The sequence below is a fragment of the Labrus bergylta genome, chromosome 7 (genome assembly GCF_963930695.1).
Source record: "Labrus bergylta chromosome 7, fLabBer1.1, whole genome shotgun sequence".
Lineage (NCBI taxonomy): Eukaryota > Metazoa > Chordata > Actinopteri > Labriformes > Labridae > Labrus > Labrus bergylta.
In genome coordinates, this window is record NC_089201.1 from 23,620,711 (window position 1) to 23,645,745 (window position 25,035).

Below are 25,035 nucleotides of genomic sequence, written 5' to 3' on the forward strand. Positions count from 1 at the left end.
AGACTGATCTTTCTACTGAACCATATTGATCGTTATTGGAGAAAAATACTGCAGACATGGCCCGCTTCCTGTTTGTAATCTCTACTCCACGTTTGTGACTGCCAAACGGTCTGTTGTGAATTTGTTGAGTATTGTCGACAGAACGGTGGGAATGTTTTTAACTCTGCTAGAAAGAACTGATAGGTCTATTCAAGTGTCACAGAACATGCTTATCAGTGAGAACTTCCTCTTCACAGATTAATAACGCGGCACTGTTAAAAGTCTTACAATTGACTTATCAAACCCCAAGCAACAACAAGTGGCTGGTTCAATGTCATTTGCATGATTCAAAAAGGAGCTTATGGACTTGTTTTATTTCTCCCTTGTTGTCTCTCATTACGGCCCCCCTCTTCTACTTTTGTAACGCTATTATTATTATTATTATTATAATATGGAACTTTGTTACAAATTTGTTATGAACTTTTCAGTTTTAATGTTTCTATATATAAAACAGCAAAATCTGACAGAGCCATTATGAACTAACAACTTCATGAACTCAAATGGCTAAATGGATTGAAATTAGAATTTTTGTTGGGGTTGCAGAATTCAAAAAAGAAAATATTAAATAAAATACTTTTACCCCTAATGCTGGAAAATAGCTGGAACTGACCCAAATATTTTGAAGTTACTGGTAACAGGAGTCGATAGTATTTTTTTTAAACTGTTCCCGTCCCGTCATGGTAAGCCAGGTAAAAGGAAATGTTTGTTGGCACACATGAAAGCTTCACATTTAATTACTTTAAGTCAGCCTGGTTGTGGGGTTATTGTAATGCCTGTGTAATTTGCAGTCATCTTAAAAGGAATTTGGCATAAAACCGTTCAACCGTCACAGACCATTGCAGATAAACACCCAAAAAACAACGGAGTGCCTGAAACGTGGTTTCCCTTCCAAATGAATGGAACTTCACCTGAAGGTCTCATTATGCCTCAAGCAGGAGTCCTAAATCCCCATGAATTTTGTGTGAGCGAATGAGACAGTGAATGGCAGAGTGGCCATATTGTAGCAGACCTTTCCCTGAACTCAGTTTCCTCTGCAGGCATGTTCACTAACAGCTGAGGCCAGCAGGGGATCTACCCTGCTGGCCCAGTCATTAGCTCTTCTACAGAATGCTCCAAAAGCTGCTCTGCCAATGGACGCCAAATAACCCAGCCATCAACTCCATCACACACACAAGGAGCTTATATTCATACCATAGTAGATGAACTGCTCCTTTCAACCGTTCAACACCTTGCGTCCTCGTCTGTACAAACACGTTGCATATGACAACATCGGTAGTTTCTTCTCCCATTTATTACAAACACAGTATTCCATTTCCAACAGGGACAAGATCATATAGAAAAAAACAGTTTAAAAATAAAAAAAGCAATAATGTAAAGTTATCATAACAACTATGATAAAGACAATTCATGTTACTTTTAAGAAAGGGGGTTGGGGTACCGTTTTTTTTAAGAATGCTGTAGTCATATGACATGCTGTCCTGTCTTCAGGCTGGATAAGATTAAGAGCTGCACTGCAGTGTCTGTAACTACTGAGGTATTGCTCCTGTGAACTTGTGTTTTTGCATTAAATGCACGGCTGACACGACTAGTACAAGCGCTTACTCCAATTGTCATACACATAGGTAAAAAGTACAGCCTTCAGCGAGTATAAATAATTTGTTACGACTTAAGATGTGTACAACATATTTACAACTAGAGATGTCCATATATCCCAAACAAAGATTGTCACAGTAAATACGGTTCTATTAGAACCTTCACAAAACCCACATTAGACAATGGTATAAAAATAAGTTAAAAATCTGCATAAATATTTTACACAAAACAGTTATAAAATATGCATTTTTTTCTGACAAGTTACACAAAACAGTTTTTACAACATTGGGTATTAAGTATTATTTCAGTTTGATGCTTTAAAAAAACCACATTCATTTAAGTTGTTGATAAACACAAACTTTAGAAAAAAGTGTTGTCAGCGATTACATCACCCTCGGCTACGACAGTCATTTCAGATATACAAAATTCAAAAAGGGAAGAGTAGGAGAACTGCAGCATTGCCAAGTTATACTTCCTTTAAATCGCCACTTCAATCCCCCCGTTCAGCCGAGACAGATGAAGAGCGTCCCATCCCATACAGATAACTTCCTATGAACAAGCTTCTCCTTAAGTATCAAGTCCACAGAGGAGTCCTTACAGGCTGAGCATAAAGACAGGAGAAAGAGACAGAGAGGATGAGACGCTCTCAGTGTGGCATCAGAGAGATCAAGGTTTGAGGAATGGGCTTCATGCTGGGGTTTCTGACATTGAGCCGACGTCCTTTGTCGACACATTACTGTGAATTTTAGAGCTTTTACTTGACTAAACTGCTGAGGTCAATTAAAGAAATAATGAACAAAAACCAAGAATTACCTCGTGCATAAGTGAAAACAGGCGATGCCAAGGGTTGTGGCTCCAAAATGGCCCATTTCCCAATTAATTAGCTTCACAGTACACAGGAACAGTGACACCGTGGGCGATGAGTAATCATCTACAATGAAGTCTCACCACAACGCAGAGCCAGGACCACGGGTAATACTGTGATTGCACAAACATTACCATAACATCAAGGCATCGTCTTCATTTGATCTACTAAATAGCACAAAGACTGTAGTGATTTTTAAAGTGTCCGGTGCTACAGTAACGACATGTAGGATTTATGGTTGAGGCTACAATCAAGAATTCAGCAGCACTCTGTTTTATCTCTATATAAAGACGAACAGAACTATGAACTCTAAAGCTTTGCAGGGATGTTAAAAAAAGATATACTCTTCTTATGCATCAATATAGCTGTTTGTCTTTATATCTGTGTCTACACAAATGCTTCTGTTAATCGAGATGTTTTATTTAGTCATTTATTTTAGTCAATTAGTCAGAAATTCAATAGTTTATAATATTCAAATTATACTTATATATATCATTTGTATAAGGTATATGAAAGTATATGTCTATATCTAGACCATTTAGTGTTTAAACCAAACGAACAGTATGGTGCTGTGTGTGTAGAATCCATTGATGTCTAAGGATATCAAGTTTACATCAATTGACATTCATCTACAGTATATGACACACACACATGTGGAATTGCTTCAGCTTACCTGCGTTTCAGACGTTTCTGAGGAAGTGCTCTAAAAAAGAAAAAGAAAAAAAATAGTGAGGCCATTTGGCAAAGAGACTCTTTGATGTGATCATGTTTTCGAGCTGACTTTTGAGCCACAACATGAAAAACACTGCTGGGAACATAACAATCCGAAGAGGCCACCATTGTCAGTCGCTTTCTGACCATCCCATTTACACATAGAGGTGTTCAAGTACCCTACTATATTAACTGCCACAGGCACCAAGCACCTCATTTGTTGGGGACATTTCATGCATTAGGACAACCTTGACATGGACTGGCTGAGTGCTGACGGTTATATTCACTGTGAAACCAGAGTCCAGCAGCAGCCCCTGCATTTACTGAGCCTTCAGGTCCAATTAAAATCAGCCAGCCTGTCTGCTGATCAGCACACTAGTGAGCCATATATCTCCTGTAAGAAGACCAATCTGTTATTTTGGGCACATTGTTCTGCTTTCAGGGTGCATTTGTAGTCTTTTGTGGTATACTATAAAGAAACCCATTTTTGTCCTCTCAGTGATTTTTTTTTCCCCAAGCCTGCCAGGATTCAAGTTACTGCTTAGATTATATTTTTCAGGAGGTATAGGCTGTGGAGTCACATTTTCTGTGGAGTTAATTTTCTGGTTAAAAAATATATACTGTTATAAGTTCTATTAAGCTCTATTTTTTTATTGCATCACATACTCAAATTAACCTTGTTTTTATTATATTCATAGCTTGAATTTCCCAAAAGATAATATAACTCTTGTATATAATAATCAGGCCTTTATTATTATAGCCAAAATATGCTGACAAATACAATGAAATCTTGTTACAGGAGATGAATGACATTCCTGTCATAACTTGATTTTTTAAACAAATAGTTGCAGCCAGGAGTTGCTGCCCCCTGGTGGAACAAAGTGATAGTGATGCTGCACACGCTGAAAAACAGGTGTGAGGGCAGAGGCAAGCGATTGCAATCACTTTGTTGTGGCACCCATATATTCACACAATTAGTTATTCTAAGGGATAGGTGATATTGGGCATGGGCCATGTGTGTGGCTGAGAGAAAATACGTTATTTAATCAATGTTTGTTTGTGTATCTGTGAATGTGCAAAACGAGGCCAACAGCATCATCATCACTCACCTGTAGATGTTGGGGTCAAGCTGCATGGCTGTGTCGTGCGGTAACTGGGACAAGTGCACCACTTTGGTCTTCAGCCCAGACCTTTCCGTTTCATTCACCCACACGTCAGGTAGTCTGCAAGAGAACACACACACACGTATAGAGAGATGTGGTCAAGGTTTGAGCACAGATGAGAAAGATGGAGAGAAAAGGGGGGATAGAGTGAGGGGAAGGTTGAATGGATCCAGGTGAGAGATGAACAAAGAGCCTCATTGAGTCCAGCACACATGTTAACACCTCCCTCTGAACACCACTGAGTACATTTCCATAAGTAACATGGCCTTGACCAAAGCCTGACACAAATGCACATGGGTGGGTTCACAGATCTGCACACAGACAAACAGGAACAGGGGAGAAGCGTATTGTCTTCCAATGTCAATGATTTAAAAAACAAACGTCTACACCATCTTCAAAAAGGTTTTTGCTCACTGTTAATACATCTTAATAAAACAAACGCGCTGCCAGGGAAAGACTTTGTTTGTGTTGTGTTTTCATGCATGTGAGAGTGTGTTCTTGTGTTTTAGAAATGATCCATCACGAGCTGGTTGTCCTCATTGCAGCAGCAGCAGGTCAAACCCACTGCCCTTCTTTGAAGCCTGCATTACCATGCCTCTAAGGCTGTCAATGTCTAGTATGGACAAAATATCTCCATAATTCTTTTGAAAAAAAAAAAAGAAGCCTGCATGCATATGTGTTTTTGTGTGCTGCAAATGATCCTCGTGAGATCATTTGGAGCATTCGTTTGAAAAAAAGATGCTAGGCACCTTTAAATCAGAACAGCTTGGTTTTTTTCATGTCTTAAAGCTGCAGGGTAGGGACTTGATGTCTTTTGAGTGACAGGCACCAACACACATGTGCACATGGTGTACTGTACGGCTCAGCTGCACCTTACTGTACAGTTTGATCCCCTGTGAAAGAAGGGAGTGTGTGAGAGCACTGGCGTGGCAAGTCGAGGTGCAGAGGAAACAAAGAGCTTAGCGAGTCGAGTGTGCCTCCCCTCCTCCATCAAGCACCCCACCACCCCACCTCCCCACCCCCCTGTCTCCACCCCCAGCATTCCCCCCGTCACTACGTGCGTCATCACAGGAGCCCCCAGAGACGCAAACATACACGCATGCACATACACATTCACACACACACACACACAGACACACACAGACACACACACACACACACACACACACCTTCTGCAGGCAGCCACCCAGCCAAATCACTCATTCACATGCCTAGTCAGCCCATTCAGCGGGACGGGGTGATGTTTGAGCTTTACATGCAGCACATTCAGTACAGTGGAGTGCAGGGTGGAGGTAGAGAACAATAGAGAGGACAAGTGATAGAAAGCAGAGAAATGAAATGAAGAAATAAGAGAAGAGAGAAAGTGGTGAGGGAGGGGGGGAAACATGGCTCATGTTAATGTACAACAACTCGCTTAAACAGTGATTGCAAAACCTTTTATGGCCTGTTTAAGTGCCTGGAGGACGGGTAAACTGCATTGGATAATTTAGTGCAGACTATAAAGTTCAGAAAACCCTCGGTAGTGTACTCATGCTCTACCAATATCCAACCATGCACTCAGTAAAATCCTTCAGGCTATAATAGTTAAACAAACATTCTAACTAAGTGTGACTTGATGGTCACCACTATCACAGATTTCAGTCTAAAATTATGTTAATCCTGCAATGATGGGAACAAACAAGCATGTATTTACAACAAAAACAAAAGAAGAGCTTACTTCACAAGCTTTTATCCTCCATTCAAGACAAATTTAAAAAGCAAACTATACTGCTTAAGAAAATTAAAGCTGACAACGGACGGACAAGTAATCCGACATAGTGTCAAACTGAGTTTAAACCTCAGTAGACTTCAAAAAAAAAAAAAAAAAAAAGTTTGTTCCCCGAAAATAAACTTTTAAAGATTGGGAGAGTGAGGCTTTTTTTCTTAGTTGGTAGAGCACGAGCCGTATGTACAGAGGCCACAATCATTACAATGATTGCTGAATTGACTCCTGGTCTTGACACTTTTTAGTACATGCCATTCTAATTTCCTCCCCACACCTCCTGTCTCTCTATAGCTGTCCTGTAAAGCAACGACAAAAAGGCCAAATTCCTTATTATATGTACATCAGAGTATTATTATAAATACAGATTTGTGTATATTTATGTTTATTTTATTTATTTTTCACCAAGGGCCTCAATAACTAGAGTCTTTCATCTTACCCGTCAACAGAATATGGCAACTGTGAAAGAGTCTTTATACTTGAGTGACAGCAAGGGGTGGGGGATTGTATGAGGGTGGGAACCTGTTCGTGTTAATGTGTGTAATAATGCAAAATTCAATAAAAATAACTGAGGAAAAAAAAGCCCATATAATATTTAGAAAAATAAAAAGGGGAAAGAGGAAACATGGGCGAGAAACATTAGGAAGAGAAAGTCCTAAAATAGATCAATCAAATTAAGAAACTCACCCATGTATGATTATTTATGAAAAATGATTATTTTGACGGCCTGTGATTATGATTATGAATTTAACCCTCAAATTACATTTTTACCTAAGTTTGTCTCTCTGTTAATTTGGGCGAGCAAGGCAAAAGTGTATCCATCCCCTTTAATGGAGCCACAGTAAAAAGAGGAAGTAAAGAAGAGACAAGACAAGAAACAGAGCCATTCAGCCCGTATGTTTAGGTAAGTCTTGAGTAAGTAAGTGTCTTTGGGAAAAGCAAACCTCAAATGACAGAGGAGGACCTGCTGAATGTTAAATATACAGTAAACTCATGTGTGTGTGTGCACACATGTTCCAGTCCAGAGTAACTTTAAACATGTCAGAGTCAGTGTGCTGTGGTACAGATGAGTCATTTTTTTTTTTTATGCTTGTGAGGCACAACCGAGAAACAAACTGGGGGTCAGCATGTTATGCACTCACATACACAAAAGTGTTAACATCAGTCCTTTCCATGCACACTAACATATCCTCAAATATCTCTCCACCCAAAGACCCAATCAAGTCACATTGAGACAAATCAAGACAATTGGATTTTTTTCCAGAGGAGACTCTTATTTGGCCTCTTTAAGATCAAGAAATGTATACTGTGAGTGAGGCCTCTATGAGGGGGACTACAGGGCTATCAGCCAGAGTGAAACCCACTCTTTCAGCCTCGATGGATGGATCAAAGACCTTGAACCTGCCAGGAGCAATAAGCTCATCACAAAACAGCTTGTTAAATCACAAGCATATTAAATGGTTTTATATGTTACTCAGCAGGAATTATTGCAGGAGATCTATTTTCTTATAAACAACATTATCCTGTAAAGTAGAAAACAGGTGATGTAGAGTTTGAGTTCTGGGACTTCAAAGAAGAAAATGCAATCTGAAATGGAAGCATCTTATATGTATTGGTTTACAAGGATTTTATTCCCATGGAGCCATATTTAAAGAATTGGGCTGACATTACATTTTATGAACACAGATAATTGTGCCTCACATGTATCAATGGGTTTTGAATTATCAGTCAATGTAGGTAGTTATGTGAATGCATTGAAGTCTGAAAAAAGAACGAGTGGCCATAGTCTTAGGTTAGCCGTGTGTCTTTCTTAGAAAAATCTTACCTCACAAATACATATTGTAGACCTTTTGAATTTGTATTTTTGTATACCCTTTTGGTGGAACTTTCTAAACTACTTCTGACATTTTAATTCTGTTACCTTCCAGAGTTCTTGCCTTCACTTTTTAAACATCCATTTTTTAAAAGGTGCTATATAAGTAAAGTGTGTCGCTGGCATGTGCGTTTAAACGTTCATGTACTGCTGTTTAATGATCAAAGATCAGAAAGAAACTACATTTAGATGTCACTAACAGACCATTATCTTATTAAAGGATCCTACATCAATGCCCTGATTCTATGATTGTCACCATTTGATGTGATGTATAGTAGATACTAAGACTTGTTTCATGGGGAGGTGTATGAAAAAATGGTGCATGGGTAAAAACAAACAACTGAATATCATGGACCAGCTAACAAAAGGTTTATGAGATACAGCTATGTTGTGCTTGTAGTCTGTCACAACTACTGTGCCAGTGACTCCAGGCGATCACTGTCACTGACAGCGTGTTCTACTGTTTGTTATTCTGAAGCATTCAACAGCATGCAGGGGAATCCATTCAGCCATCCATCAAAGATTAGACGGCAATTATAGTCTTCTCGTTGTCAAACCCCTCCACACACACACACACACACACACACAACAAACACACACACACACACACACATATATAAAGACACACACACACTGCTCAGTGAGCTGCTGGTGGCTCATGTTCAGAATGGTTTGTGTTAATCAGTTACTCATTAACCCAAATGGAGTTAATGAGTGTCAGTCAGAATGTGAATAGCCTGCTCTACCATTAATAAACATGACTTCCCACATTAACATGGCCAATGATTGACTCGGTTACTGAGAACATGCACTTAAACAAACACACGCCCACAGATGAACACATTCACAGTACAGTACTTGATGTTGACGTTGGTGTTGAGGGTCACGACACATGATTGTTGAATAAATGACCATCAGGCTGTGTGTCAGATACTAGGACATTACACAGAGCCAGAGATTAGATATTAACTAGGCTGAAGCGAGACTCACTGCCAACCGTCCATGTCTAAAAATGTTACATTTTGAACAGAGGCTGCTGGCCTGTCAAGCTTTTATTTGATCCTCATGTTGGAGTGATGTCCATGATTCTGTACTAACAGAGAGCTACATGGCATTTAAAGACGGAACATGCTGTCGTCTACTGTTTAGCCTTTCCCATGTATTTGCATTGGTGTAGGGAACGGATTAATCAGTGTGTTTATCTCTTCTAATGTAAGCTGTCAAAGTGGTTGAAAGGTAATGCAAAAAGAGCTGCTTGGTAACATATGCATTAAAAGGTACAAGACAAAAAAAATGACACATACATTTGAAGTGTTATCATCATCACATTGTCATATTCTGTCTGTTGGGAGTTATTACAACTGTGCTCACAGCTTAAGGTAACACTGTACATTTCCTTTACCACCCCTCTATGGATTGGTTCTCTGCATATTAATTACCAGCGCCTGCCAGCCGCGGGGCAAATATATGACTCAGCAGCGTCTCTGATTTCTCCTGCATGGATTAAGCCAAAAGGCCTCTCACTCTCTTTTTTTATCTCTTTCTGTTTAATACTCTCCCTATCACTCACTCTCTGGTTTCCTTCTACCACATTTCTCTCCTCCACAACCATTTTCTTCCCACTCCCATTTCTCACTTTTCTCCACTCTCAGTCGGCTACTTTTTCCCCTCATCCATTCTGCTCCTATCTACGTTTGAGTCACGATATCCATCTCCATTTGTGTCTCTCTGTTTGGAATTAAACGGAGGAGTCTTTCCTGATCACCAAACTTCATCTTTTTCTTACTCCCCCTTTCCCCTCATTATTTCTTTATGCACAGGATTTCACTCCCACATGCTGGGTGGGGTGGGGTGGGGTGTGGAGGGGAGGGGAGAGCAGAGGCGGATCAGAGAGGAGAAAGAAAAGAAGAGGAAGTATGCAAGGATGAAGCTGCAGCAGGTTTATAGAACAAGGTTTTGGCAACGGAAGCTGTCAGCTGAAGTTTACTTCATGATGCATCATCCAAGTTTCTCTGCTGTTTTTTTTAAACCCATCTTTCCCCCTTTGATTTCCAAACTCAAATGTGTCTTCTTTGACCTTATTCTGGTTTCCTCCCTCAACCCTCCTCTTCTTCCTCCCCCCTCCTCCTCTCTCTTTAAACACCTCTTTCCCCTCTGGCTTGCGTCTTCTTATCCCCCACCTGTTTTCACCTTCTTTCCACCTCACTTTCATTCTTCCTCTCTCTCTCTCCTCTCTGATCATCCTCAGAGACTGTGCAGTCAACCCTTTAATGGGGTAGTGGGAGTGTGGTGGAAGCTTCCCCTGAGCTGAAAATCACATCATTCTGGGAAGCTTTTTCTCTCTATGAGAATAACACATTTCATAAGGCACAGTGCAGAACCTGCCTGCACTTCTGCCCAATTGCTTAAATGACCTGGAGCAAAGGAGGGGCCATGGTTTCCCTAAAGTGGGCTGGGAATAGGTACATAGTCAGCAGGGGATGTCGCTCATACCCAATTGACTAAACATGATTTTTACGGGATCCAGAGCCACAGAAAAACAAATGAACAGCTGATTCTGATTCAGTGTTTAGAAGAGAGCTTAGTGCACCTGAAGATGGTACAGAACCAGTGACAGACCACAAATGGGCTGAGGAGGTGAATCATAACACGAGGTGATGATAGTAGCAGATAAATATGCCCACAGATCCCTTTGAAGAGAGACCTTGGGTTTCAAACAGAACTGCTAGCGTGACATGGGCAGAATAAGGATCTTGACCCCTCACACTAAAGGGCTCTCCACACAAACATTACATCAGCCAAGGGAAGGCAGTAACGTTAGATTTATAGGAGGCCCTGACATAAGGGAAGGTCACTATGTTGAGTGCACAACTGGCTGGATAAAATAACCATAAAACTATCACAGTGCAATACACACGGTGCATTAGTGATGTTCACTTGTATGTGCATGCAGCCCTTCTGCTGCTCAAAAAGGAAATGTTTGTGTTTCAGTCCCACCTCTTCACATGGTAAGCATGTGCAGGAGATCGTACTATGTGTTAAGGATATGTCACGTTTTAAAAGCAAGTAATGAAGTCCAAAGTGCTCAGCTGCCATGCATTCAAATCCTATACTGATAAAAAAAATACATATTTAATACTCATTTTTTGTTTTGTTTAAGGATAAGGATGTTTCATGATTTATGACAGTACCTTGCATTCCCTTTTCTCCTTTGAAGTTTTAAGAAAAGATGAAAAATCCAGATTTCCATGAAACAAAAAAAATGCTAAGCTGTTGGATGCTGCAGGGACTGTGATAAAATGTTCAACTGAGTAATACGAGTTCCATCACTGACATTAAATGTGCATATAACGCTGGTTTCTACAAGCAGGTTTCACAATACGTCTAATTTCTTAAATTGTAGCAGTGTGGCGTGAATAAATGTCGTTTTAATCTCTACTTATCGGATCACCTAATTCATGCCGCTACACAGCGTTGTGTTTCATATCAATATATATATATATTAATGTGGCTATAAAAAAGTGTGCTGTAGGGAAAGATTTACTCACATGTCCTCAGGTGTCCAATGTAGGAGGACCTTCACCTTGCCAGATCCCTCTTTCCTTTTGGCAAGAACCTGAACAGAAGAGTAAATAAAACACAAGAAGATTCAAAAAGTGCAAAGAGCCTAATCATTTCACCACCACAGTCTTTGATCAATCAATCAATCCGTTTTATTTGTATAGCACCAATTATAACAAACATTGCACCAAGACAGAGCCCGTCTAGACCGTACCCTTTTGTTCTATTATTTACAAAGACCCAACATTAATCCACCATGAGCTCAGCATTGAGCAACATTTAGCAAAGTAACAGTGGCAAAGACGAACACTAAAAGTATGTTTGACTCTACCGTACTGTACCAACAATTGACGTAGGCATATGTTTCAACCCACATGTTATGGCTGATTTCAAGTTTCAAGAGAGTTATTGATTTTACAAGCATCAGATTAGCAGAAATGTGTTGGTTTGGCTCTGATTGCAGCATCGTCTCATGCCTGTGGAGAGCAGGCTTCAAAGACATGCCCCGGTCCGGGCCCTTCTTTCTAGTGCATAATGAGGCTACATGCTTCAAACATCTCACCGAGTGATACAGTGCCTGATCATTACACTAATAAGCAATGTGAGCCCTCTTAATAATGCATGCAAGAGCGCAGTGAGGTTTCCATTTTCAACAGGATCTCTGACACATTCCCCTGCAACAAACTGTATCCAGGGAATTCAAATCCAGACAAAAGTTCGATAGTATCTGGACTTCACTGAGAAGTGCTTATCGCAGCTGACATTCTTTAGAGACATGGGGGAGCAGCTATCACCAGAACTAAGTCAATGCTCTTCTTGTGGATTCAGTGAGCTCCAGACACAACAAGTTTTTTTTTTCTTCTTTACACCAGTCCTACGGAAACCATCGCCGCACATCATTTTCTGCAAGTTGGTTTTCCATGTTTTTGTGACTCAGCTTCATTTCTCAACCACTGTAGTCAGACAACACAAAGTCAAACTTCAAGGCCTTTTCTTCTTGTGATAATACAGTTGAAAGACATGACCAGATTTCCTGCATAGTTTTACTTTTCATGCATAACATCTCAGCTATCCTGCTGTGTTGGTTGATAGTAAAACGGGTCTGGTATTCGCACAAATATTGTCAGAAAGGAAAAGAAAAAGTTAGAAAAATAACCAGGAGAGTCAAAAATAGCCGCAAATATAACCTCTTGCGTCAATGGGCTCTTTTTTGTAAGGAATGTCTATTTATAGGAGAGGGAATGAGCTCACATGTGAAGAAGCTCTCTTACGCACATGAATATCTGAAATTATTTTTGGGACTCGAGGGACTGGCTGCAGCTTTGATGGAAACTGGTTTGAAGACAGGAGGGAGACTGTTCTCCGGAGACAAGAGACAGAGACCTAGAAATCACTTTCGTCCTCATCTTACAGCTTTTCTTCCTCTTACACTTCAGATGTAAAGCATTTAACAATCTTATTGTTTTCAGGAAACACATCAGTTTTATTTATAACACCGGTCTGACAGTTTGATACATTTTTCAGCTCAGGCCAATTTAGTTTACTTCTGTCTGGCATTAAATAATACATTTGTTTTTTTTTGTATCCATACTTAATACTCTATACGCCATACTAAAAAGAAAGACCCACTTTGCATTTTGCTGTGAATACAGAAGTGGCAAAAAGAAGTCGGCAAATCCACATTTATATTTAGGTATCGAGTTGTAGAGGTTTTTTATGTTGGGTAAGGCGGTGTCTCTGCAAAGTTTTTAGGAAAAAAACAGTTTGGTTACAGTTTCAAAGACATATTCACACTTAGTCTCTTTAGTTTTTCTTGGTCTATGCTTCTCTCCTATAATCTTGTATTGAACCTGTATAGTTTTCCAAATTGAGGATATGTGGGAACACACGGGTGTTGGGTTTTGTTGCATACTATAAAGATAAAAATAAAGGAACCCTTTTTTTTTTTTTTTTTTTTTAAGTGTACACTTTGTCTTGTATTTGCCCTTTAATAAAAAAAATATGGGGGGGAAATAAAACTGTTAATTATGAGTGTTATTTTTTTTAACGCATTTTTAACGTTGTTTAAATAATTAAAACATTGAACTTGTTGTAAATCTGGTTTCTGTTGACGTCATTTTTGTAACTTGAATTCACGTTTGCCGACTCAGGTCAGCTGACCTCATTTGCTCCCGACTCTCCATCGATATGAGACTTCTGATGCTGTTATCCCGCTTTACAGCTAACACATCTGCATCATGTGTAATGCCGGCCACGGAGGGAAGAGAAAGGAAGTCCGGTTTCTACTCAGCTTGTCATTTGCTATAGTAGCCTAGAAACAGTGAATTAAAGGTCCTGATTGGTCAAATGAGGGGGAAATGGTGAGGGGGAAGGTCAGAGAGTACATGAATGAGTACAGAGAATACAGCTGAAATTTTGACTTACATTTTGAATGAATCCAGGACCTTTAAGGATGTAATGTGTTCGGATTAAATGATTTTACTGGATTGTGATCGTGGTGACCCTTGCTGATGCAGATGGATTGTTTTGGAATACACCAGCAGGTTAATCTGTGCACTTCGACATAATATAAATGTTTTTCTTTCTAATCAGCCTCTTTTCAAGTCTGCATGAGGTTAGAGATAGCAGCAGCAGTAACAGCTTAGCATCTGGATGAAAAGGAGGGATCTCTAAAGAGCAGACATTGCGCTTGGATTTAAAATGATTCTATTTAAAGACGGCCACAAAAATCAAACAAGTAGCAAGTAACTACTCAGCTCCAACTACTGAACATTTGACTATTTCACGTACTCTCATGTTGTGTGGAGAAGCTCCCTTTGTTTGCCTGCCTGCACTGTGCTTTTAGCCTGTTTCTATAGACACACATACCCAAAAATAAAAGCCAGAAAGCGTAACATTATCTCTCACTAATTCATTTGAAAACCATGATCCATGCTTCCAAAATCAGGTCACGCTCACAATACAATATTTTTTTTTTCTATTATTAAAAGAGTTCGAATTTATATTTAAGACCTCTCTGTGATGTTTCCAAGTCTCGCAGACAATTAGTCTCACCTCATAAATTAGCATTGTCATTGCATTCTGTTCTTATTTATCTGGCTGGGCTTTTATCAGCTAGCTTTCCATTGGGGCTTGGCTGAACAGCGCTGCTCTATGATAACTCCCACACGGAGGAGAGGAGACAACAGCAGGGCCAGCATTAGCCTGAATCCTGTGCGGGCTCTACAATAAGTATCTCAATCCTTGCAGCTAAGACGCACTACACCAGCGGCTGCTTTATTGCCCTTTTAATAAAATAAAACAAAATAAAAAAGCATGTTAACCCATGACCTTAGGCCTCTCACAGCACCGGGCTAATAATCACAAGCCCAGGCTACACCTAAAGAGGCCATGACCATGTGAAGGCTGAAGAAGAAGGGATGAGTTTGTGTTTAAGCAGCATGAAGTGATTAGTGAGCTGAGTGGTTTGTTGATGGTAGTCGTGCTTTAAGGGACAGTCCTAATCCTTTATAGAGCTGAGAGAGGGAGGTAATATATCGACATGGAGGGAGGGAGAGTGTCGGAAACAGGGAGTGAACAGTGGAAATTAGTGTGGCTCCAAAACAAGGCAGTGAAAACGACAGACTCACAGCCAGGGGAGGGCAGGCTTGCTAAAACTGGGTGCCTGTCTCGTGTCAGGGGGTCAGGCTGCGGATGACGCAGATTGGCAGAATAACAAAAATATCCCATCATAAACATTCCTGAGTAGCTCTCGTGTATTAGAAGGCCCACCAGCCAAACTCCACAGAACCCCCACGGCTATGCTCCATCGCCCCGGGCCTGGGAGGGTCCGCTGGGGACTGGGGTTTGACGTAGCGCCGCAATCCTTCTCCACCACAACCCTCCAGGGGTTAGAGAGAAGGAGAATGCATGCCAAACTGGTCAGATCTCCATCCGATTTGAAGACCCTGACCTTCACTTAACCCCCCCCCCCTCCTCCTCCTTACTTGTCCTTTCTCTTAAAGTTTTTGTTTCTCTCCATTTGTTACTCACCCTCCCCTGGCTGTCTCTCACTCCTTCTCAGTCGCGTTCCAAATATGTGGTTACCTCCCTTAACCTCTTCCCAAGCTCTATCTGCATCTTTTTTTTCTTCAGCTTTTCTTTTAAAATTCTTGGCTGCTGGTGAGCAGTTGAGGTTTTACAGGAGCAGAGCAGAGCTGAAGAGCAGACCATTACTATAGTGAGGATAGCACTGTTGTCAACAAGGTTTTTTTTTGTTTGTTGTTAATCTGATTTGAGTGCTGATTGTTAAACTGCATTTCCATTGTCTTGTTTTATCCATCTAGCAGGCTCATATGCTAATGTCAAGTGACAAGTGTGCCTACCTTCCCTTCATTGGCTAGCACTACCTAGTAATTGCTGTGCATGTTGAAAATGACATGCTCACTTAAAAAGCCAACACAGCTTTTTCCTGTAGGCCCACATGGTTGTTGGTGCTGTCAGCTGAGAAGTAATTTAGTTGTTGCCCCTGGGCGATGGATAATATTTCATTGAAACAGTTTCACAGTCCCCACCATTGTGTGTTTAGTGTCATGCCAGCACGAGTGAATTGGAGTGTCAATTGATGGTCACTGCTAAGACAGCTTTGTGGTTGACCAAAAGCTTCTGGTGAAAAAAGAACAGAGTTTCTGCAGTTTGAAATTATTTTTACGATTCAGTCGTGGCAGCGTGTTCCAAACAAATCTTTTTCATAAAGCTCTTCAATCCACAGAAATATAAAAGGAACTGCATGGCTTACATATAACCTTAGATATTACTTTATTTACTGCAAATCATGTAAAAAATGTGAATACTGTGACAACTCACATCCATGTCTAAGAGACACTAATGCAAACATGCAGTTCTAATTTATACTGATATTAAACTCTAATAAATACTTCAAAAGCCATGAAGTGTTATCTCGTGTAACTCTGCACACAATGTCCCTTTTCTTTACTTTATGTAACTTTTAAAACAAACTCTAATTACTGGGTATTCTTTCTCCATGTTTTAAGAAGAAAACATAATTTCCATTTTAAACTGTATAATGACGCATACTTATTATACCCTCCTACTTGTGCGAGCATGTTTGTGGCTTCAAATTAGGACTGTATCCAAGTGCTTTGACAAGAAGGTCCCCCAGGAGAGGTTTCCATTTTCATAACAGGGTAGAACATGCAGTCTTCTCGGAGCAGTATACCAATTGTTTCTGCGAGGTTAACTAGCGGCTGCATAGTACAGTAGCATAGCGCATTAAAGATATAATCTAAATATAGGTTATCTCAGTAGGTGGGGAAACCAAATAGTTAATTCTGTAGTGTAGGAAACATTATACAGGTCAAAGTGATTGAGAACTGAACACTGTAAACATTCTCACTGTCACTGACTTGACTGACAGTATTGTTCCTTTTAAGAATAATGAGACTTTGCTTAAAAAAAAACTAAATGTGAACGTTTGTGTTTCTTCATTAATGTGCAGAATGTTACAGAAGGGACAGCAAGACAGCATACGTTGACCCTTTTCCCCTGACACCATGTAGTGTCAGGTTTTTTGTTTTTGTTTTTTACAGGATTGAGAGTGCCCCCTAGTGGAAGAATGCCAAAAAAGCAGTCAGTGAAAAAAAACACTGTAATTTACACAGTTCACAAGAAAAATGTAATAAAAGATAAAGACTGCTGAAGATTTCATTCATCAACTATATGAACAAATTGTCAGCAGGATGGAGAAGTGGAATCTTGCACTGGAAAATAGTTATTTTAAGTGTTAATATTTGCCCTCAATAGTGATGTGCAAATGCATCATAGAGCTCATTAAAATGTGCTTTGCACTGGGCTCAAAGTGGACTGAGCAACATACACAAAAACAAGCCAATTGTCTTTCCCAGGAAGCCTGATTCAGAGAAAAACAACATTAAGCCTTAGGGGCGATTCACAAGGTTCACTTCAAGTGCACTGAAGAAAAAAAACATGCATGGATTCTCAAATAACGGCTCATTCATGCCCCCTGTTGTCCAGAAAGAATATTACTAACATTTTAAATTACTTGTCAGATAGATGGACTTTTTCTTGTACATTAGAGAGAACACATATCTATTAATGTCATTTGCCTGCTTGACATCTGGCTGTGTCAAGTGTCTCATAGTGTAGGAATACTGCTAACACAAATCAAAGAACTTTCCATGAATAGGTTTATAAAGTAAATATGTTTTTAAGCATAGTCTTCACAAAAACAGGATAGTTTGAGAATCTGTGATGAAGTATTTTTTTTTTAACTGAAGTAACTGTTTTTAATTTTTTTTCTTGTGTCCATGTTAGTTTGAACAATAAAACAAATAAACCTACTGTATCTAATCAGTTTTCATACTAATGCCTGGCTTAAATCATTTTCTGTTGTACATTCACCTTTAAAAGAAGATATCCTTTATTAATCCCTGGAGGGGAAGTGTTACACTCTGTTGTTGGAACACACACACGCGCACAAACAGGATCCCATATGGACATGCACTAATAGAGAGATGTCAGAGTGAGGGGGCTGCCCACAGCGGGCGTTCCTGAGTGGGTGGGGAAGTCAAGTGCCTTGCTAAAGGACACATCAGCAGTGCTCAGGAAGTTAAGTGGCGCCTCTCCAGCTACCAGCCTTTTTTTTTCAGACTTGTCCCCACTAAGTCCCTGCAGACTGAGGTGCTGCCGCCCCATGCATACTGCAGGAAGTTCAATGCTGATCCAGTAGCAGGGATCAACATGATTTCTTATCACCAACATTTTGCACGGAGCCGACCATAAAGCAGAGAAACACATCCTTCAATAAAAAGAGAACGCTTCCCTCAACCACTCTCGCTCTCCTCAGCTACTTGTTGTGGTTCCTTTAATTGGAAACAGGTTGTCAGAAAAAAAACGCTAATTGACTAACAAAGTGAGTGGAGCAACACAAACTCACCGTGCTGTTGAAGACCACACTGTGGCCGTTCCCCACACTTTCTATGTGGGTGGAGACGTTGAGACAGATTGCCCTGTGCCGGATAGCGTCCATGGTTTGGGCATCGAAGAAGTCATGAGGCTTTGCTGGAAGGGGGAGAAGGACAGACTCACATGAGGCCAGACTCAGAGTCACATAAACATCACACCAGGGCTTCTACTCTACAAGTATATCATGGCTTTTCAAAGTCAAGCCAACTAACCGCAACTATGTCACTATCATCCCCTGACTGATAAAAGCTTTTTGTGGATTTTAAACGTGAACTTGGATCAATAAAACACCTACAAATACATCTGCAAGAAACGTATCCACAAGTATGAGATTAAAGCTTCAGGGAAAACTTGTAAGAAGTAATCACTAGTGAGTTTTCTTTGGGTTAAACAACCAAACCAGCAGAAATATGATAATCTCTCTTTTATTATCGGATAAAAAAAAAAAAGCTAACCAAAAAATGTGCCAGCAACTGTTGCAACTTGTATGAACCCGTAAGTGTTAGGAGTGGCATGTGTACATGTGCACAGTGTGCATGCGCCTGCGATTGTAGGAGTGAGTGTGTGTGCGTGCGTGCGTGTGTGTATGGATACGTAAGCAGACGCTTGGGTGAACTGTAGCACGGATAAGCTAAATGTTTTTTTGCACATTTGTAATTACTGTTTTTATATTGTTTTCGATGTATTGTCTATGCAGCAATTTCCCAGCATCCGAGACAAATTTCTCCCGAGGGAGACGAATAAAAAAAACCTTGACCTTACATCTGAAACAATCAATAGAATCTGGTTAAAATAACTTTCATGTTTAGCCATTATTTTCCAAGCATTTAACTCTGAAAGAACTTGCAGATAACTTGTGTATTTCCATACAACTTGATGCTTTTGGTTGGTTTGTCAGATTACAGAGTTATTGACAAACATTCTCTTCTTCAAGGCAAACAATATCCTTCTCGCATTTTCTTGTCTTTTTTAAATGTATTTTCTCACATCATGTCTCATGAATAAAAAGTAGTGCTGTCAAATGATTCATTTGTTAAGTTGCGCTCAATCACTGAATTTCAATAGATAAACGCGATCAATCACATTTTTGATTAATTGCATGTATAATGGTCATTGCATGCATTTTTTAATTCAATATTAACAATGTGAAGCAATTCTTACCATTGTCTTAATTTGGGAATCAAATTAATGCAATCTTGTGTACTTTATGATCTTTATTATTTAAAAAACGTGCTGCACTGCTACACCAGTGTTGTCTGAAACCATGACTTAGAGGCAGCTTCAGAGTGCTTATTCTGTGAAATACAGTGTAAATTTTTATCTGAAAGGATAACACTGTAAGACATCAATATGTAAGAGTGCATGTACAGAATGATTCATTGACGCCCAATGATCCCGGTTTAATGCGACCTGGAGTTCCAGTTTATTTGCTTTCTCTGTGTAAATTAACATTAATGATTAAACTGAGATACCCTCAAGAAACGGTTTTGTTATGCTTTTATTTTGTGTTTTTACTGTCCTAAGCTAAGGTGACTCGGATTTAAAGAGAAAAAACTGCTTTTATTTTGAAAGATATTTGGACAGGTGTTGCAGATTAGCATTTTGCTATAAACTCTTAAGAGCAGTGCATTTTGGACTTGTTCATGGTTAAATGTTAGAGCACCAATGTTTTCCTGTGTCCATTTTAAATAAACAAAGAAATAAATGATCAGGAGCACAGCACTAAGCAACATTTGACTAATTACAGTGTCAAGGAAAAACAGAAAAATACTATAAGACTACAGAGCAAAGAGTAGTGGGTTTGAAATTCAGAGTATTGCCATGGAGAGAATCCATCTGTGTAGCTGACACAAGCCTATGCACCTGTGTGTGTGTGTGTGTGTGTGTGTGTGTGTGTGTGTGTGTGTGTGTGTGTGTGTGTGTGTGTGTGTGTTCCAGCTCTAGCTTCTCCAACAAAGAGATGTTGGAACTTGTTGAGAGAAAGCACGAAACATTTGACAAGGGGTTAGTTTGTGTGTCTGTTAGGTACGTACGTAGTGAGCACCTGCGTTTGTTCTTGAGCTTCCTCCTCTTATTGAGACTGGCCTTGGAGGGTGACTCCTCCTTGAGTTTGGCTTGGCCCGACATTTTGGAGGAGCTCTGCTGGCTGAAGTGGCTGGGGACATGGCGAGCTAACCCTCCTTGGGAAGCAAAGCTGGCGTTGCAACCTCCAACCACACACTAAAGCGAAGCACAACAACAAAAGGAAACTTTGTTTATTTGCCATATGGGGACACACTGTGAGAGAAGTTACTGAGGAATTCAATTTAAGTCAATAGTACTTTAGAGCAGGTCCTGTGAATCAGAGAGATAAGATGATGGATTGGGCAAGATGGTGATACTACAACTTTTACCCATGGAACAACTCTTATCAGACACCAAAGTTCTCTGATCATTACAACTTTGTGCATTTGAGTTGATTTCTTTTTACCTTGAAGGGTTTATCTCCACTGTGGGTTAACATGTGTCGCTGAAGCCAACTTTGACTGGTGGACGGTGTGTTATACACCTTACAACCCTTCCATAGACACACAAAAACCTGAGGGATAAAGAGAAACAGTTATAAAGAGTGAAGAGGACGTGTATGGATGCAAACTGGGAAACATACGTAACAGAACATAATGTTGCACAGTGAAACAACAAGGGAGAGGATATATTTTTGGCAAAGACAGTTTGGAGCAGGATTGACAAAAAGACAAAAACAGATGTTCTCTTATTATATATGTTGCACTGACTTGTCCTAACTTTGACTCTGTGGAGTCTGGAGACTCTTTAACGTAGCCTACAGACTGTAGATCCACCAAAGTGTTTCAAGTCAAGAAAGTGGAAAAATTTCATAATCACATATCATGATCGCAGGTTATTCATCTTCATCATTTTGTTTGTTTTTTCCCCCCTTTATTTTAACTGTGCATGCAGAATGAGTGTATGAGTGTGTGGCACATTACAGTTTATGAAAACCACACAACCATCACGATACAACAAGTGGCCTCTGAAGCAATAACCAATAATTGGATTCCAAATAATTATATTTCCGCATTCAAAGATAGGTTCGAAAATTCTCAATATTCATCCAAATCCCATTTTTTGTAGCTATAGTTTTTTGTTTTGTTTTCAAACATCCTTTTTTTTTTTTTTTTTTTTACTGAAAACATCATCAAAAACAGTGTCTCCTTAAAGTCAGATACTCCACAAAATGCACAGTGAACAATGGGACTATTTCTACGGGAGAAAGTAGTTAGAATAAGTTGATGCTGCCCACATTAATACTGAATAGCTGCATGTAGTCCAGTAACACTTAACCCCTCAATTCTGCCTCGAGTGTTCACTTTCAAATAAACAGCAAAAAAAAAAAAAAAAAGGCTTGATGATTTATATGTGTCCTGTCAGAAAGACTTAAGGAGATCAACACAAAGCTTTTATCAAAGTTTAAAAAGTTTACTGACCCCTCCTCTCTGCCCATCAACGTGGATCCCTCTGATGTGCTCTGCGAGGTCAGGACTGGAGTTGTAGCACTGTGGACAGAGGTCCCAGCAGCAGGCGTAAGCCACTGTTTTCGACCCGGAAGAGCTGGGAATGCTCTGCCCGTTCATCATAGCAGGGGTGGAGCGCCCGCTGGATACCGTGCTCTCCATCTCCATCAGGGTACTGCTGATACTGTAAGGACAGAGAGAGTGGGGCGGAAGGAAGAATTGAGTCCCACTAATAACAAAAAAAAAAAATAAATAGGATGTTGTTAAAGCCATAAAGTCTATCTTCACAGCTTTGCACAGTCATGAAGAACAGGTGCAGACACATTAAGGAGGCTCTGTGCGTGAAAGCCTTCGGGCTGAAGCTGATTTTCCACGCATACCACTTTAATCACTCGTGCCAAATCAATTATATCTTTGTGTTTAATGATTCTGGCACTATGTTGTAAACGTGGCGTGCTTTCAGCATAAATAAAGGGTTCATAGGCAAAAGTTTACTTATCACTGATTCATCTAGAAACATTTAATTTATCCCTTTTTCAACAGAGGTTATTTTTGCTCTAGTTTTAAACGTGATAATAACAGAATAATATTTCAATAAGTGTCATTTTCCCACCATTTGTATGGCATCCCTCCAGTGAGTAGGCCTATTTGCATGTTAATTTGTGTCATGTAAGTTGAAGGCAGGGATTCACTGTACAAGAACCTGCTAATTGTACAAACTTGAGAAAAGTCCAATAGGTCAGTGGTCTGAGTGTTTGGGGAGACCTTCTGTCAGCAATAAACAGCTGACTGTCAGTCTTGTGGGTTTTTAAAAGCTGCATTTTTTACATCTGTTTATGACTTGAAGCAGTGTTTGTATAGATATAAATATTAAACCACATTACTTTCAATTATTCCCAAACAGAATGTGTCAGCAGCACCAATTATTGAAAGCAGCAGATACTTGAACTTGATGTCAAATAGTTGCTCATTTCATATAATTCTCTACCTTTTATGATGATTTCAATCATAACTTTACCAGTTTTATTATGTTGCACATTTTTTAAGCAGGGAATAAAGCAGGGACATTTTTTTTAAAAGTAAAAACACAAGACGATTCTGAAGCTGGAGTTGCATTTATAACCATGTTAGGCACTTTAAATGAAAAGTCAGAGTACCTATGTGTCTTACAACATGCCTGAATGTGTGAGATGACTTCATTAGTGGTTTGTATAAAAAAAGAAGCTTTCAGTGTTAGTAAGGCCTGTTAACAACAACAACAAAAAAAACCTAATTACTTGTGATTTCATGCTCGTTCAAAAGGTGGGATGGAGAGACAACACCTCATAGTAATCTGCCATTTTCCCCAATTTACCTGTCTTCCGAGTCCATACGACTCAGCGGTTCCCCATCCGAGGATGATATCTCCACGCTCGGCCGCCTCTTGTCGCCCAGCTCCCCGTCCCCTCCACCGGTGGGTTTCTTCACATCCTCACAAACTGTTTTACTCTTCTCGCATTCCGTCCCCGAACACCGACTGTCCTCTCCTGGTTCCTCCTTCGCTTCTTTAACGGCGGTGTTGTTGTTGGAAGGTTCGGTTATGCAGTCCCCCTCGCTTTCCTGGGATTCTGGCTCCGGTTCTAGCTCCCGGTCTTCCGCAGCGGCTGTCGCCTCCGGCTCGACCGGCAGAGCCCCGCTGTCCGTCTCAACCGCCTCGCTGGCGGCCTTGTCTGCAGCTGCAGCGGGCTTCTCTTCACCGGCCTCCGCGTCCGCCTCTTCCATTTTCGGTTCTACCCTACTGCCTGATGGCTTCTCTGTTTCCGGTTCGGTGAGGCCCTCTTCTTTTTCTTCACTACCCACTGCCCTTTCTTCGTTGCCCTCGTTTTTCACGACTGGCGGTGCGTCACTCTCAGCCGGCAGAGCGGGTGTTTCTTCCGTCGCCGCAGCAGCCATTTCAGCGGCGTAACCGACGCACCGTGGGACACTTTCGGTATTAAAATTCTACCGTTGCACAGTCAGACGTTTCACTGCAGAAGAAGGGCGTGGTCAATCACACTGTCTGCTCTCTGATTGGTCAGGGGCGGCACGATGAGGAGGAAAAACCTCTGATGTTGGTATTTTAACTTTCCATGTGGATCTGAATTCAGAAATCACAAGTCGTCTTTCACCGAGAAGTCAGAGTTTACAACGAAGTTACTGTCATTTTAAAATAAAACTATATTTGCCTGATAGTCTTGCATAGTAGAATGTAATGGCAGAATATGCATTTTGTTTTTTTATGTTTATAAATGACGTTTTCATAATTTTACCAAAGATTTTAAAGTTATTTCAAGCTATTCATGAGGATAACTTTGTGTTGAGTTTAATTAGTGTTTGACAAACCGTCTTTACATGGCATTGAATGAGCTACACTAAACTTTTCTCTTTTAATACAATCTTCCCACACAATAAAATTAAAGTATTCTCTACAATCCTCACCCATCAAGATTAACATTTACCTGGCATTACCTTTTCAACTGAGTAATGGTCCTATGCTGATTTTAGGAGATTGTTTGGAGTGTATTTTAGAAGAGTATTGCATCACTGTAAGGTGACATGATGTATAATAAGAGTTATTAATCAGGCATTTTGACTGATGTGCTGGCACAGGCTGAAAGTCAATCTCTCTCATGCTGTCATGTCACTCTTGACATAAAAGCAAGTATTTTTTGTTTGTTTTTAGAGGAAATACTTTGGTTGAACACAACTTTTGAGTATGCTTTTTTACCCTCCTGTATTTGTTGTGTAGCAAGAATATGTTGTGTTTTATACTTTGTCAAATAAATGGAAACTGGAACTTTGTCCAAAGTGACATATCAAGCAAGGACCTAGAAAGAAGGAAACATCACTAGTGCCAATGAACAACTTAAAGTCCGACACAGATGGTGACAGGCAGAGAGCAGAGACAAAGCAGTTTTTTTTTTGTCTTGTGCTGTCTACACATTCAAGAGCCT

At 40.1% G+C, this 25,035-nt stretch overlaps 1 protein-coding gene across 2 annotated transcripts; it reads right to left on the minus strand.

Annotated features, from left to right (window-relative positions):
* Positions 1-1,311: 1,311 nt before the first annotated feature.
* On the minus strand, positions 1,312-24,695 carry LOC110004458 (zinc finger protein aebp2). Of its 2 annotated transcripts, XR_010666692.1 has the most exons (10): positions 23,418-24,695; positions 22,037-22,247; positions 21,022-21,129; positions 20,585-20,771; positions 18,523-18,647; positions 11,555-11,622; positions 4,318-4,431; positions 3,171-3,200; positions 2,446-2,610; positions 1,312-2,233 (listed from the first exon to the last, which is right to left on the minus strand). XR_010666692.1 is itself a non-coding variant. In XM_020660002.3 (9 exons), exons 1-9 carry the CDS (start codon positions 23,993-23,995, stop codon positions 2,227-2,229), a joined length of 1,428 nt encoding a protein of 475 aa, XP_020515658.2. In that variant the 5' UTR covers positions 23,996-24,292; the 3' UTR covers positions 1,312-2,226. The 2 variants fall into 2 exon arrangements, 1 of the variants encoding a protein (XP_020515658.2); XM_020660002.3 differs by lacking the exon at positions 2,446-2,610 and having other exon boundaries at positions 23,418-24,292.
* Positions 24,696-25,035: the final 340 nt, after the last annotated feature.